The following is a 16,791-nucleotide window of genomic DNA, read 5'->3' as shown; positions in this document are numbered from 1 at the left end:
GTTTTGAGGAGAAGTTTCCTCTAATGAAATGAAAGCTTCAGAGTACTCCAGATGGAAAGAGTGCCAGAAGAAACTGTCTTTCCTTAGCTGCCTCGGTAGGAGGGACGCTACCAGTGTCAAGCACAGCGGGAACGGGGGAGCCAGGCCTTGGAAGGTGGCCATTCATGGTTTTGGGACCGGGTGCAGCTGTTTCACATGGAAAGGGTCAGCGGCTCAGAGCAATAATTCTGTGGAGCTTGTAGACAAATGAATTCACAATATCCTTGACATATCTTGGCGTCTCCAGCCCCCTCCAATCTCCAGGCTGTCTACCTCTCTTCGGTGGCTACTTATTTCAAGGACTGAGATGGAGGATAAACAAGAGCTGCACTTAAAGAAACTGCTCCAGACCAAGAAGACACATTCTGGGAGCAAACTTGATTCCCAGGTGGTCTTGATGAGGGACACTGAGGTACACTATGGGAGCGCCGGTCACCGCGCCTCGGAAATGCCTGTTTCTTTTCTCCGACACAAGTCATGCAGCACTCTTGTGTTCAGCACTTTGCAAAGAGCAAAGCAGATGTCGGCTGTTGAAGAATGCATGCGAGCCTGAAGCCAGCAACACTGCAATCCACCAAATGCCTGTGATGGAATCCATAGCTCCTCTGCTCACAAGTTTCCTCACTGACGTCATTTCAGGGGAAGCCAAAAATAAATAGCAGAATATGCAGGAAGAGCCCAGACAGGCTGAAGTGGTTGAGTGTTTCAAGCAAACAGCAACAGCGGAGGGACTGTTTTTCTACAAGGGAGGGGGCTCGGGGGAACACGAGCCACACATATGTGAAGCCAACCTTTGCACTTCACAGTGTTTCACCGGGATACGTTTTCAAGTTAAACCCAGATGAATAATGGTAAAGAAAAGAAAAAAAAAAAAGCAAGAAATAAAGGCCTTCCCTAGCTTCGGTAACAACAGCTGGAGAGACCTTCATTAATCACGTAATTGTGTATCTGAAGTTCTGCTTGCTAGAAAGAAACCTCAGGCAGGTAGCTGAAATTACCCTGTAGGCAGCCCGCTGAGGCCTCTTTGTCTGCAGTGGGAGGAGGACATGAAGAAGTGCCCAGGGATCCTCTGCTGAGGAATCTTTATGTTCCTTGCACCTGCAGACACTTATTCTGGCAAAGCTGCACATCACATTTAAAGTACTAAACCCAGGTTTCCCATACACTAATGGAAGATGTTAGATTTGAAAGAACACAGCAAGTCTAAGACAGAAATAAAACGCACATGAAGATTTCAGATTCTGGGCTGGGTGCAGTGGCTCATGCCTGTAATCCCAGCACTTTGGGAGGCCAAGGCGAGAGGATCACTTGAGACTGGGAGTTCAAGACCAGCCTGGCCAACGTGGTGAAACCCTGTCTCTACTAAAAGTACAAAAATTATCTTGGTGTGGTGGCGTGTGCCTGTAATGGCTGTACATTTCACCTGTAGAAAATAGTTAGAGGACTAGCTGCCCAAACCCTGCAAGGGCCACATTATCTGAGCCTGGCACTTAAGAGATTACGGGAACTAGGATCAAAGGCAGAGGCCAAAGTTCTGATTAATTTATTATCACTAGTAACATTTTAACTAATGTTACTACTGGGGAGGCTCAGGCAGGAGAGAATCACTTGAACCTGGGAGGTGGAGGATGCAGTGAGCCCAGATTGTGCCAACACTGTACTCCAGCCTGGGTGACAGAGCAAGACTCCATCTCAAAAAAAAAAAAAAAAGATTTCAGATTCTGTACTCCTAGTTGCTATAGGCCAGAAAAGTTATTGTTCTCTCCTTTTATCACTGTCCTATAGTAGATGAGGTTGGGGAATTTTAAAAGCAGCTGGCAAATTCAGTCTCACTGTTGGCTGTGCAGACTTTCATGGGCCTCTTGCCTCTCAACACCTCTGGCCTGTTGTTAGTGTTCTAACAAAGATCACCACTGCCATGGTCACCTGGTGTGTGGACAAGTGGCTATATCTACATAAAAGGTTGACTTTCACTTGAACTATATATGCCACTGATAAGAACGTTTTTGCTCCCATTAAATGTTCTTCTGGGAGAAAAAAAAAACATCAAAGAAACTTTAAGCTTTGGGCTGTGGTTTGTCGTTTAGAACCACCATGAGAATGAGGATCACAAGAAACCCTGACATCTACCCTCTTCGGTCCCACTTGCGGACAACTTTCTCCCATGCTCCCAATCACTCAAAAAGCCAAGGGAGCAAAAGAAAATGTGTGATAGAACATTCTGGCCATATTCTCTCAGCAGGATCTTGGCCTGTACAAAATACAGTTACTTACCTGCTGGGGAAGTGTTTTGGAGGAAGCAGGGAGGAGAGGCTAACAAGAGAAACTGAATACCCTCTAGGGCAGTAAAGACTGAAGAGTCAGCTGGGCACGGTGGCTCACGCCTGTAATCCCAGCACTTTGGGAGGTGGAGGCGGTTGGATCATGAGGTCAGGAGATCGAGACCATCCTGGCCAACACGGTGAAATCCCATCTCTACTAAAATACAAAAAACTAGCCAGGTGTGGCGGGGTGTAGCTGTAGTCACAGCTACTCAGGAGGCTGAGCCAGGGGAATTGCTTGAATCCGGGAGGTGGTGATTCCAGTGAGCCAAGATTGCACCATTGCACTCCAGCCTGGAGACAGAGTGAGACTCTGTCTCAAAAAAACCAAAAAACAAAAAACAAAAGACTGAAGAGTCAACCTTAAAAACAGGGGTCAGCAAACCATAATCCTCAGGCCAGATCTGGCCTGCTGCCTGTCTGTAAGTAAAGTTTGATTGGCACACAGGCATGCTTATTCATTTATATTGTCTAGGTGGCTTCCGTACTCGAATGGCAGAGTAGAGTGGTTGGGATAAAGACCGGGCTTACACAGCTCCACACATTTACTGCCTGGCTCTGTGCAGAAACAATTTGTTAACACCTGCTTTAAAAAATTAGAATTTCCTTTAACTTTTGAAAGTAAGTGCTTGGCCAAGAGAATTCGGTTAATCTGTAACGAATGGCAGCAGATACTTAATGGTGGGGGAGGGGATCTCAGAGGCCTTACGAGTCAGTGTTCTGCAATTCTTTTGTAGGATAAAGGACAAGTGGCCTTCAATTTTTCTCCTGCATCCTTTTCTTAGCCAACTATTAAATGCCCCACTTTTCCAAGTCTGTAGATTATAGGCAGCTTCACACTCTCTACTTATGATCAGTGAGATCCTGACATCTAGGTGCCCCCTCTGCTGGTTCCCAGGGTAGATGAAAGCAGCAGTTGTTCCCTTCTCCCTAAGGCATAGCCGAGTGTCACTGTGACTACTACACTGGTGGCCAGAGACCACTGCTGTACCTGTTGGCCAAAAGCTGAGACCTAGTTCCCGAGGGCGAGGTCAGGTAGATGGCCAGGTCTCCTCTCCTGGGATGGGTGATGGTGATGCGCACAACGACATGCTCCAGGTAGTTGACATGGCGGTTGGGGTTATCCGAGCAGCCCGAAGCTTTGTAGATGGAGCGCACTGCACTGTTAGGGCGGATTGTCCTGTAACAGAGAGAGAGGGAGTTTGAGCAAATGACACCATAGAGCTCAGGTGAGTGAAGCTGGAGGCATGGAATAAACTTACAATGTAAGACAAGCAGCTGATAGCTGGATACTAAACAACAGTGCTATCACCAAAATAACTGGGTCACTGAAAGGATTACCAGTTAGTGGGAAAGATGCAAGGGAGAGGGGAAAAAGGAACAAGGGTCTTCCATCTTCATGAAGGTAATAGATCTCAAACTTGAGTGTGCATTGATACCACCTTGTTAAAACACAGACTGCTGGTCCCAGAGTGTATGATTGAGTAGGTCTGGGATGGATCTCAAGAATTTGCATTTCTAACAAGTTCCCAGGTGATAGGGATACACTGTGAGAACCACTGTACTGTGGTACAGTGGAGGCTTGGGGATGAGCATAACGGGGGTTCACATTCCTCGCTCTGTAACCCGCCAGCACATTCTTCCCTCTTGCCTACAGGTTCCCGTCTTCCTCTCTAGCTTCTTCCTGTGCCACAGTTCCCCTTGAACACTGGGCTGCAGCCACAATGGCATCAGGTTCAACCTCTGGGATAATTCAAGTTTCCCACCTTGGGGACTTCACACACACTACTCTGCTTGAAGTACTTTTTTTTTGTTGTTGTTGATGTCCCTATGGCTAACTCTTCTTCCTTCAAGGTCAAAGCTTAAATTTCCCCTCACTGAGACCTTCATCGAGCCACCGGTGAAAATACGTCCCCCATCTCTTATTTTTTACATTGTTAAAATTTCCAACATTCATTTATTATAATTTATAATTATTTACTTATTATATTTTTGGTGTGATGCCTCCATTAGACTGTAACCTCCACAAGGGTAGGAAGTATTACTTATTCTCCTTTTTATTCCTAATATTTTGCTCAGTGCTTAATTTTCAGTAAGTGGGAGAAAAATAGTTACTTAGTGAAAGAGTCTGTGAATGAATAAATACATAATTCCTTTGATCCCATTTTCTCATTTTTCAAATGAGAGTAACGCCCAAGTTGTTACACAGCTTTAACATGAAAACATACATGAAGTCTCTAGCCCTTGGCGTGGCCCATAGTAAGTGCTCAACAAACACTGGTTCACTTTCCACCCTTTTGTTTTTTCTCTCTCATTCTTTGCCACAAGAGTAGAATGAAAATAAACTCAAACAACTTTAGTTGGTTTACTTCTGCTTCCCAACACATTTTCTCAAGAATGACAATGTCTCTAGTTTCAACATTAGCCAAGGTTCAAAAATACTTTTCAGAGAGAAAAGTCTCTGAACAGAAAGCCAAGAGCAAAACACTAATAAGCCTACTAAGATAGAATCCTGTTGGCAAACCTTGTCAGCACAGCCTCCAAGTCTATGCCACTAAAACTGGGGAATAGGCCCTGAAAGCTGTGAGTAAACTGCAATCTCATTGACTGTACATTTTGCATCACTCTTTGGATAACTACGCGGTATAGAGTAGTTACAGTTTTTAAAAGTACACTGACTTCTGGAGAATACTTGCACCATCAAATAGAAATAGCGACAGTAGAAAACCTTCAATAGCCCAGAGGTAAGCATATCCCCCAATCCCTTTTTAAAAGATGCTTTTCTTTGAAGGATTCTTGGGCTATACTAGTATCAATTTAATAGCTCAAAATCCTAGTCATTCTATTACCATTTCATAGTCACATTAGAGAGATACTACAGAAGCTTTTGGCTTCTGTGTGCAACAAGGGGCTGTCTTGAGCAATTTACTGGCTTGCTGTAGTTTGGGGCATTGTTATGCTGTTTGCCAGCAGCAAGCATTACTTGATTTGTCGGTCTGTGCTCTCCACACACACGTGCTGCCGGGGAACGGTGGTCCACTTCTCTGCCTCCATCACCATGGCTTCTGCATCCATCAGTCCAAATCCATATAGATGGCTCACTGTGGAAAGCAAGAGACTGGTCAGCTTCACTAAGCTACATATGTCGAATTATAAAGTCACTCAGTGGAGACTCCAGATACACCCCTGTGGGATCCTAGCTAAGTTTCCAGCAATGATTTGAGAAATAAATCCAGCAAAACAAATATATAATCATGTCAAGAAAATAAGACATATGTACAGTTTTCACTGATTGTCTATCACTACCAGTAATATGCCTATCGTTTATGAATTGTTACTCCATGCCAGGCACTAGTTTACAGTTTTACATTTAGTCCTCCCAACAATCTTCAGAAGTTAGTGCCATTATTATTATCATCATTCATTAATGAGAAAACTGAAGAACAGAGAAAAACTTGGCCAAGATTGACTAGCAAGTCACTGGTCGAACTAGATTCTAATGCACATAGTGTTTCTCCAGGGCCCACCCTGTTCAATCACTTGCATTTAAGTGATGATACCAATGTTCTGACATGTCTAGTAATTAAGTTGACTACCTTAGAAGACATAAATTATTACCTTTCTTCTAGCATATACAAAATTTATCAAACTTGATCCATGAAATATTTGGAGGCCTCTAGACTTTCATGCCAGCTTCGAGTCTTTGGATCTTTTGGTTCTCAGTTAGCATACCTATTGATCTAAAGCTGAATTTGACGTAACTGTCTCAGAAACTTCAATTAGATATAGGAATACTTGGTTGATACAGTAATATATACATGTGCAACAGATCTTTCTAAAAATACTTTAAAATTCCAGTTGGCACTTAAAATCTCCACTTCTTATTGAACTGTCTCTTATAACTTTATATTCAACACTATGTCCTATTTCCAGTTTTTGCCTAAAACGTTTTTTATTATCACATGAATGACTTTACGCAAACATTTATATAGCTGCCCATGCTTATGGATTACGTAAATACATTAGCTTGATGGTCAAGGTGTGCTCAGATGTAGTTCCATTCTACCTGCAAAACCACCTCATCACCAAACCTTTTGCTTTAGGAAGGCCACTCTCAGAGACCCTAGTCAGAAGCTACTCTTTCTGCCCCCCTGCCGTTGTCCAGGTTGAGCACTTGGCCTCACAACCCCTCTTTCTTTCTCTCTGCAGAGTTAAGCCCTACTCTTATAAGTTCCTGAAGGCCTGGCTAGTCTATCTTTTCCTTCTTGAAGTACTCTCTGACCCATGAAATAGTCAAAAGACATTTACTGAAATTCGACTATCTGTGACCAGTGGACTTTTCTCCTTTCTATTCTGGTAACTAATTAATTTGTCAGTCCATCTGCCCTTCTGCCCATCCATCCATCCATCCATCATCTATCCCTCCATCCATCCGTCATTTCTTGAATGCCTTTGATGTGCCACACACTGTTATCAGGCACTGCACTTTTTATCTGTGCCATCAATTGCATTGCCAATTAACTCCCTCTGTCAGCATATGTCTTTTGACTCCAGCTGCATTATAAACTGCTTGATGACAGCAACTGGGTCTTGTTTCTTTATGTGTTCTAAGTTAACAGAACTTGATGCACATAGAGGACAAATAAATTATAGTATATAAAAAAGCAACATTGTGCTAGGATGAAAAATACTGACTTATTCATGCTTATTTGCTGATAATTCTCAGCAAACAAGAAAAAATAATACACATTTTCCTTGTTTTGGGATGTTACGATCTACGTCATCTACATTATTAAGTTCAGGAAGCTCCATGTGAAAAATCTGTGTAAAGAACCATAATAATGTAAGGTCACCTTACTTTAATAAGAGGTACTTAGCCAGATAGGACATACGAAATAAAAAAAGTGAACCTACTTCGCTATGGCACGGATATAGGTAGGAGTTTTATAAAATGTACTTCTGTAATTTTTATTATTTTTCTTAAATTAAAAAGTAAGCATATTCATTGTAAAACATCTTATCCAGAAAAGAGTAAACAAAATGAAAGTTATCAAAAACCTTATCACAAGTTGATAACTTTTATGAAAAATTCTGAATATTTAGTTTTAGTTCCACAACATCATGAGGGTTCATTAAAAAGGGACAGAGGTACTCACATGATACAGAAAAAATGTCAAATTTGGGCTTAAGGAACTAAACAGTGGAGATCATGAGAATCATTATATTCTTACTTATCATTTAACCATATAGCCTATACCAGGTCATCATGGACAGTTGATGGGACTTTTCCCCCACCCCGGGGAAATTGAAATTGAAAGATGTTGTCAGGAGTTCTACCTCCGATCGTCCTTAAATATCCCCCATGCTAGGGTCAAGTGGTTTTAAACTAGCACAACTCATCATTTTATTTCAGTTTAGGGAAGTAAGATGAAAGATTTGATTGCATGTTGGGGGTATGGAGAAGGGAGGTGGGGACTTGGAGAGGGCAAGGGCTTAGAGCTGTCACTGCAATACCAGGTACGTGCCCCACCTGAGTGCGACACTTGCACTCAGCTGCACTGGCTCCTATTTCCACCTCCCCTCCTCCATAACTGTTCACCTTACAACCATGAGGACATAAATTAACATGAACAATCAGATACAGCAAACACTTCATGCCTGTTAAACAACCACTTGAGTTAAGTAGAAACGCACCTTGAGACTTTATGAAGGCCATAAATTTGTTTCCTTTTCCAATTCAATTTCTACCCTCCAGAGACAATGTCTGTTCATGAAACACTCAAACTAGATGCTTAGAAAAGAGGCTGACTAGCTACAGTTAAACTGCAGACTGGTCAATGAAAAAAAAAACTTCATATCAATATAATATTAATAAACAAGAAAACTGGTTGCTGAGTAGATCAATGAAGGTCAATATGTCAATAAGGGAAATTGCACAATAAATGTGTTGGGCAGATGAACTCCCTCAAAATCTGGTGTCAATAGGGGAAAGAGCCATTAAGCAGTTTGGAAGCACTGACAATTTTTTTACATAAAATTTTCATACTCAAAATGACCTATAAAGAGAGAAACATTGACTTTTTGGGTGACCATTTGAGTCAAGTCTGTCTTGCTCATCTACTGTTATCCTGAGGGGCTCCCAAGGGTTCAGAGTATGAGTCTCTCCAGGGGCTGTGAAATGCCTGGCTTGGAGCAGGGCTTTCATCAATATTTGTGAAATGAATGAATGGTACCGAGAAGAGAAATGTTATTTAATTCACCAAGTGTCATAAAGTGTTTACTAGGGAATTGTAAGGGGAAATTAAGAGACCTGTTCTTTTTATTACTGATTTCTGTAAAGTCACCCTTAACATTTGAAATTTATTCAAGGACAGAGCCAATATTCACATTTTACAAAGTACAATTATAGCAAATATACTGTACAAATGGTTGGTTACAATATGGCCATTCCATAAAGAAAGCAATCTTACTTATGCACATTTCTCATGCCCAGTTCAGAGCAAAAGCTGAGCCTGAATATAATTTTATGATGATCAAGAGGAAGCCTCTCTGTGCAAGCACTGTGTAAAATGCAGAATTGCATGAAATCAGAGCACTGTTAACATTGGTGTGAACAGGAATCCTGACCAGTTCAAATAGAATTTTTCATTCCTAAGAGTGGGGGCAGAAACATTCAATTCAGTTTTAACCTTAGTTAAAATTCAAAAATCAAATATTAAAAACATATTGAGGGAACAAAGTACGTATATGGAATAATTAAAGATCTTGAAGCAAAGTTACTGGAGTACATTTCGGAAAGTAAATTTGTTTTTTAGTGGAGTGAGGTAGGACAAGCTCTGTTTCAATAAAGGAAGTTTGCAAAACTTGCCTACCGTTATATCTGTTCCTTTAGAGTTCAGGGCTGTTTACATTTTGATAGGTATAAGATATCAACTGAGGTCTCACACATAGCCTCATGTATGCACGTAAGCTCAGGAAAGCCGTTTCATCTTGCACCAGAAGTACAGCTAGTTTTTATTCAAAAGTATCCAAAGGCTTCCCTGCTTGGAATAGTCAGATGGACAAGAGAACACAGGAAAATAGTTAATATTCTCTGGCAGGTATATTCTCATTTTCTGATGAGACCAGAAGTGCTGAGAGAAGATAATCGTTAGGCACACAAGTAGGTAATTGCGTAGTTTGAAAGCAGATTCAGTTAATATACACAACAGCTTTAGCTAGGAGGCCTAAAAGACTCTATTCTAAAGATAAGCTAGAAAGCTCAGCAGGAAAAAAAAAATAGAAGTTTCTGGGCATAAGAAGCTGTAACCAGGAAAAATTGGGTATATGTTCATCTCTTTTAGTGGATGGTCCTTACTGGAACCAGCTATTTAACAGTTTTACAAAATTACACTGAATGGATAATTCATGATGACACTAACCAGATTATCAGTAAATCACTCTACAAGGAATTGACTGGTTACAAACAGTTTGAGCTTCCTAAAGTGAAAGAGGACCTTTCTGCTAAAACACAGTATTATGCAGTGTCCCGCAAATACATAAAATAGGGCAAACAAACAAATTAAGGCCAACAAGCAGCACCAAAAACTCTCTCCAAGCAGCCCAGGAGAAACTTTAAATTTGGCCTATGCCTGAAAAAAATGCAACTTAGTAACAACTGTCCATTACTGAGTATTTAATGTAAAAGCATAGCTAAAATACCTCTCTATTCCTTATGACCAGGGAGAGTAAATGTCCACATTTGCTCAGGGCTGTCTGATGTTAGCATTGAAATGCTTGAGCCCTGGAAATTCCCTCATTCCTGGGCAAACCAGGAGACTGGTCACCGTACATGCAACTGAAATCGGAATGTGACAGTACTGTGGAGAGCCAGTACTCTCCCAACTGTTAACATCAATAATCTAGTTCCTAGAGGGCAGTCAGGCATCCTGCACCTATATTTCTATTTGTTCAGATGCACATAACCATCAAACTATGAAACATGGACGATAAATTAGATTCAATTATTTGATTATTTGAAAGCATCTGTTTCAATATACTTCACCAATGTAAGTTAAAAATTGATCCAATTAATTATCATATCACTCAGGTTGCAAAGCACCTACTCTGTATTCAACACCATACTCAACAGTGGGATCCAAATGCAACAGAAAATAATTTGTGTTCTCACTCAAGTAGGAGGTGAGACAAGAATAACTTTATAATTTGAGAAACAAAAGCACCAAAATGTATAATTGCTGTAAGTATAAAAGGACATCCAAGGAGTAAGAAATCAGTCAAATACAAGGGATAGGAAGCAACCTCATGGAACCAGGTGTACAGTGAGTACTCAATCCATGTGAACCCAAATCTGCAGTAACCTAAAGTAACCTGAGGGGAAAGTGATCCATATTTGGATTGTGCTTTCATGCATGTGTAGGATTTAGTTAGGTGGAGACGAAGGTAGCACATTGCAGAGGCCAGGACTGAGCATCCTAGTTAGATAATTAAGTCTTTGTGTGGTTCATTGAGGCACCAAGGAAACCAGCATTCCTACAGTCGGGTGAATGGTCAGCAGGGGAAGGGGAGAGTAAGTATGCAGGGAATAGAGGGTGAGACCATACTGCAGGAGAACTCAAAGACAACCACGATTGCTGGGTGTCAGCTGCCATCAATCAAGTTGTTGCTATTCTCATCTACCTATAAGTAAACCACCAGAATAAAAGGTAGTTACCTAAATTCCTGTCTTGAGGAGGGCTGCTTGATCTGTGGGCTGGGTAGAAATTCCGAACCAGAGATCAAAGAGCTGCCTGCAGCTGTTGCAGTCCTAGCACCTTGGGATTCTTTGATCCTCAATGTGCTGAACCACCTGCTCTGAAATAACTGCTCCCACCACGTACCCTGTGCCTCCCTCACCTACTAATCAAACCCGGCCAAATGTGCAGGACAGGAGAGCGTGCAACTGAGAGAACCTTGGGACACTTTCCCAAGTTGCCACATCCCACAGGCATAATGTAAACACTTAATTTTTTTTTTACAATGTAAAAAGAAACAGCTAAATATGAAAACAAAATGAAGCTTCCTAAGGAAGAAAGAAAAAGTGGGAAGTGATACTTTTCAGTCTCCTGTTGGCAGTTTCACACCTAAATATCTGACAGTGGAAAGCCAGAATGCTCCCAGAAACACCTACTTCTTCCTCTGTCTCATTCCCTTCCTCCGCTCTCTCCTCTTCATGTACTCTTATATTTCAGGGCGAAAGGAGCATGAGCTCCTTAGAGATTCAGAACTATAGTTGCAATGCTTTCTTCTGCTTCTCACTGCAAAAATCCAGACTCCCTTGGGGGTAGTACAATGGAGCAGCTGGCACCTGTGTTCTGCTGCCTGGTATTTATTTATTATTTATTTATTTAGAGATGGAGTTTCACTCCTGTTGCCCAGGCTGGAGTGCAATGGTGTGATCTCAGCTCACTGCAACCTCTGCCTCCCAGGTTCAAGCGATTCTCCTGCCTCAGCCTCCCAAGTAGCTGGGATTACAGGCATGCGCCACCATGCCTGGCTAATAGAGATGGGCTTTTCACCATGTTGGCCAGGCTGGTCTCGAACTCCCAACCTCAAGTGATCCATCCAACTCGGCCTCCCAAACTTTTGGGATTACAGGTGTGAGCCACTGCGCCCGGCTGCCTGGTTTGTTTTTTATTTTTCCCTTGCTCTTCCTAAAATCTCAGGCTCTCATAACAACTCCAGCCAGATCCAAACATGCCAGCCGTCACCAGCGCTACTGAGAACTTGCACATGGAAAGTTTCCAGATACTGTCTCCTGGGCCTGCACTTCAAAGCTACTCTTGGGGATGGGTTTGGTCAGCAGCTGTACATAGTCAGATAGGCTCTTTAGTACAGACTAGGAAAATACTGCAGAGCTCCTCTTCTCCATGTACGATGTACTTCATTATACATATAGGAATATAATGTTTATATATACACACACAATTTATTATATTCTATATGCACATACAGAAACATATTTATTACTATTTATTTCATTTGCAGAGTAAAAACAAGAAGGAGATATGTCTGCTTTCTGTCAAGGACCTCTTTCCATTTTAAGAAAAGAAAAAAGTGTCAAATTATTTTCTTATTTTCTTCTGACCAGTCTTCATTTATTTGCTCCCAGCATGGTTACAATAGGCAAGTAATTTGCTTAAGGTAATTAATGGGTATTTCTTGAACAGGAGTAGGAAAACTATTATACCAGCCTGGGGAGACCGAGCCATGTAACCCACAGCATATCCAGATCCCATTTTTGCTTGTTTTTAGGAATGACTGTCTGGACAAAGATGAGAACAAGATAGAAAATGTACCACAAGGGCCTTTGGGTAAAGGCTAGTTGAAGATTAGATTGACCAGATGTCAGTTCCCCAGCCTAGATCTTCTTGATGTAAAACTTGAGCAAACAATGAATGAAATGGGAGTTTGGTTAGCCGGCAGCCAAAATTCCTGTTTGTGGATTATTTACATATTACTTTTAGATAATTCTTTATTTAATTTTCCTTTAGTTTTGCTTTGCTTTTCCCTTAAGTTCTCGTAAGATAAAGGAATAGAAAATTTAGTTGACATTTATTTCAAGTGAATGCCTGTTTACTCAGTGGTTAACAGTAATTACAAAGATTTGGTTATTTCATCCAGCTACACATCCATCAGCTCACCTCACAAGGAGCCTTCTTCACCCGCTGCTGGAGGTGATGATGGCAAAGAACAAAGAAAAATTTATTCCTCATCACTGGGAATGTCACCATTTCACTGAGAAGAAAGCTACCACATATCCTTCTCAGCTTCTGCCACTATGTTAGGCTTCTCAGGAGCATTTCCTTTATTTTCATGAAACTCAAATAATTTTTAAGCTTAATGGATATCAGTAGGGAAATTTCTGTAAAATTTATGAAAAGTAAGCCATTACTGAGAACTGGATGTCCTTTTAGAAAAAATAAGACTTGAGATGGCCCTTAAATCCTTCAGTAAGATTTGGGTTCATGGAGAAAAGGTAATGAGACCAGGATATCTGGAATGGTGACGTTTTCAAGGAAGCTCTGTGGTCCTGGAATGCATGGCTCGATTTACTCTGGAGGCGATGAGTGCCAACGATCAAGGAAATGACATAATTGAATTGATATTCTGGAAAGATTAGTCTGGGATTTGTTATACGGGATATCAGGGGCAGAAGGACTGAGGCAGGGAACCTATTGCAATGGTGCAGGCATGTGAGATTATGAACCAGGTTATGGGAATGGTGAATTTTCGAAATGAGAGATCAGGTAAGGAAGAAGCAATGGAGTTTTGCAATTAAAACTGGAGGTGACCAAGGATTCAAGAACACCGTGATGGCCAGAAGGGTATCCCGTGACAACAGAGGTCAGCTTTGGGGAGAAGTTGTTTTGTGAAAGATGATTGACAGCTTCTGTTTTAGAAGTTCTCAGCTGTAAATGACACAGAGAGGGCCTTGTGCAGAGATTCTAGATTGGTAATGGTTGAAGTCAATGTTGAAGACGTACAACTGAAAATCTTTACTGAAGACATGATACTTGTAACTGAAAAAAAGGCAGACACGTGAAAGAAAAGCAGTGGCATTAAGAGGATGGGAGAGGAAGGGAGGGACGGAGAGAGAGGAAGAAAGAGAGAAACTCCCTCCTTCCCTCTCTCCCTCTGTAAACAACAGACCTCAGGGAATGGCTAAGGTTAAAGAAGGGGAGAAAAGAATAAGTAAAGAGTCAAAGAACCAGGGCTATATCTGTACATCACTAAAAAGAAAGAGAGATCTAGACTGGGTTGATCTAGAGCATGAATCCTAGAGGAAGACAATAGGTCTTCAGATATGGCAAGCAGGAGATGGGTCAAAGAATAATTTCTCTTCAAAGGTGGAAGTAGAATAATTTCTCTTCAAAGGCGGAAGTAGACACAATAAAAGTAGAAACAAGATTGCAAAGAATCACGGAAGGACTGAATGAACAGTAAGGAAATGGATGCAGCTAATTCGACTACTTGCTGGGAATTTTTAGTTGTGAAAGGAGGGATGGAACGAAGGCAGTAGAATGGAAAAGGTTTTCGGATTTTTTTCTCCCCCTTTAAGAGTGATAGGAAGTTTGAAAACATAGGGTCATGGTCCAATTGACAGAAAAGAGAATGGATGTAGCTGGGAGCAAATGGCTCAGCTACTGAAAAGAGAGATGTCTGAGGAAAACCTTTCACAACTTCCTTATTGAAACAGCAGGAAAAACACGATTTGAGAGACTACTTTTTCATTTCTTCTAGGGATGGCATTTTATTCTTCTAAGGATGGCACTTCCAGATGCACAAGAGAGAAGGTGATTCATTACATATGGTGGGCGACTTAGGACAGTGGTCCTCAAACTTGCATGTGCATCAGAATCACCCAGGACTTGTTAAAGCACACACTGCTCGGTCCCAATGATGCAGGAGTTTTGAGGTAAGGCCCAGAAATGTGAATTTCTAACATGCTTTCAGGTGATGCTGGTATATTGTTGGTCCGGGGACCACACTTTGAGAACACTTAGGTTATTAGGGATGGCATCTCCTGGCAAAGTCTGGTTAATTAGGCTAACATCTCCAGCATAGGCCCTGAGAGTCTACAGGCATGATTCTCAAATACCCCTTCCCTCATGCCAGGAGCAAAAGAAATGAGAGTTGACTGCACAGTATATGATGTAAGTATCTTTTTATATGGTTATCCCCAACATTTCTGCTTCTCTTACAGAAACATTTTGAGAAGATAAAAGTTCCCTTAATAAACTTGCACTTGCATTATCACTCAAAGAAGGAAGTCTAGATACTTCCTTATGTATCTTACATATGTCAATATTTACAAGGACTCCACCCCAAATATGGATCTTCTACTGGAACTCAAATGAAAGCATCATACATTTGAATTCAAGAAGCTTCCATCATTTTTGTTGAATGTAAAAAAAGTACCTGAAAAGAATTATAGATTTGTGCTTAGCACTTATGTTCACTTAAGATTCTGAGATTTTACTTCAAACTTTGTTTAGAGAGCTGATGATAAAGATAGTGATGAAATAGTCACAGATATTGCAATTTTTTTTTTTTTAAATGGAGTCTTGCTCTGTCACTCAGACCGGAGCCTGAATGCACATTCCTTAAGGTGTTAAGTACATACAGCATTGTTAGGATAGAATCAGGGTTTGACTGAGTTGAATGAAAAATCATGCTCAGTGTACAAAGGTGAAAATAGAAAATGCACTGACTTGTCTATTTCTGAATCCTACTGCCCCTACAATTGAAGCACATTTAATGCATTGAGCGTGCTTCTCAAAATGAGAGGCTGGGGGGAAATTTTACAGGGGAGGCAAAATTCATATCTCACATATGTATTTTATTACACAGTAGCTAATAAAATCCTCAAAACGATCTTATTAGCAAGATAGTATTATTCACATTTTCTAGCTGAAGAAACTAGGTCTCATGAACACGAAAAGAACTTGTGCAAAGCCATAGAAACTCAAACTCAAGTCTTCAGAATTTCTTTCTACTATATATTTATCCATTGATTACTGTGGTCTACAAGACATACAATATTTCTTACCACTAAGGTACTCAAATCAATTATAATCCTCAGAATAACCCTGCAAGGTAATAAAGGGGGAAAACATATTAGGAAATCATCTACATAACTTTGTCTTGTCCAAGTCAACTACACACAGTACTGCTCTCATCTTCAAAACTTCAGAACTCATTAAAACATCATGTGTTGGACTTGGAAGGAAAGTTTAACACCTGTCCCTAACACTTTCCCCTATTCTTGCTGAGAAATGACCTTCTTCGGTCATTTCTATCAGGGATTTTCTGTGGCACTTATAGATTGAAGAATGACATTGAGTATCAAAGAGCAACTTCCCATTTGTTAACATCCAGCAGTGATCACAATAGCTTTCTTTTTGGCTCTTCCAAGGATGACTCTGGAAATTTCAGGGTGTACTGCGTCTCCTGGTATAACACCATAAAATGAAGCCTGTTGAAGCCATTATTGGGACATGTGATAGAAGTTTAATTGCTTTGAAATGCCAAAGGCTAGCAAGATGTGAGCATGTGTAAAGAGTCTGAATTGAGATTCTAAGAAAAAAAAAAAGAGTCTGGATCTATTTATTTCCCAGAAGATGTATCCAGATGGATTCTGCAAAGCAACTGCCTGGAATCTCACTGTATAGTGCTAGGTGCAGCGGACTTAGGAAGTTATGCATAGAACCAGGGAAGGATTAATTTTCAGCATTTCTTTTTGAGCCTTTGGATTTGGTTTATATTACAGACATTGGCACTAATATAAAGATCTCTCTAGACAACAAAATAGGATAGGCTAAGCCATCTTTACTAAAATTGAATTTGGAAAAGATGTAATCATAAGCCCCCTTTCCTCCTGTTTATTTGG

General features: G+C 40.9%; 1 protein-coding gene across 9 annotated transcripts in view; it reads right to left on the bottom strand.

Moving 5' to 3' along the window:
• PCSK5 (proprotein convertase subtilisin/kexin type 5) overlaps positions 1-16,791 on the bottom strand; it is a 464,549-nt gene that overhangs the window by 192,977 nt on the left and 254,781 nt on the right. For all 9 annotated transcript variants that reach the window (XM_077966251.1, XM_028835254.2, XM_077966252.1 and 6 more), the window contains 2 exons: positions 5,344-5,461; positions 3,352-3,540 (listed from right to left, as the gene is read on the bottom strand). In XM_077966251.1, coding sequence (XP_077822377.1) covers positions 3,352-3,540; positions 5,344-5,461 — 307 coding nt within the window. The remainder of the gene's footprint in view (positions 1-3,351; positions 3,541-5,343; positions 5,462-16,791) is intronic.

The sequence above is a fragment of the Macaca mulatta genome, chromosome 15 (assembly GCF_049350105.2).
Source record: "Macaca mulatta isolate MMU2019108-1 chromosome 15, T2T-MMU8v2.0, whole genome shotgun sequence".
Classification (NCBI taxonomy): domain Eukaryota; kingdom Metazoa; phylum Chordata; class Mammalia; order Primates; family Cercopithecidae; genus Macaca; species Macaca mulatta.
The sequence above is the reverse complement of the archived record's forward strand: the minus strand, read 5'-3'. Positions and strand labels throughout refer to the sequence as shown.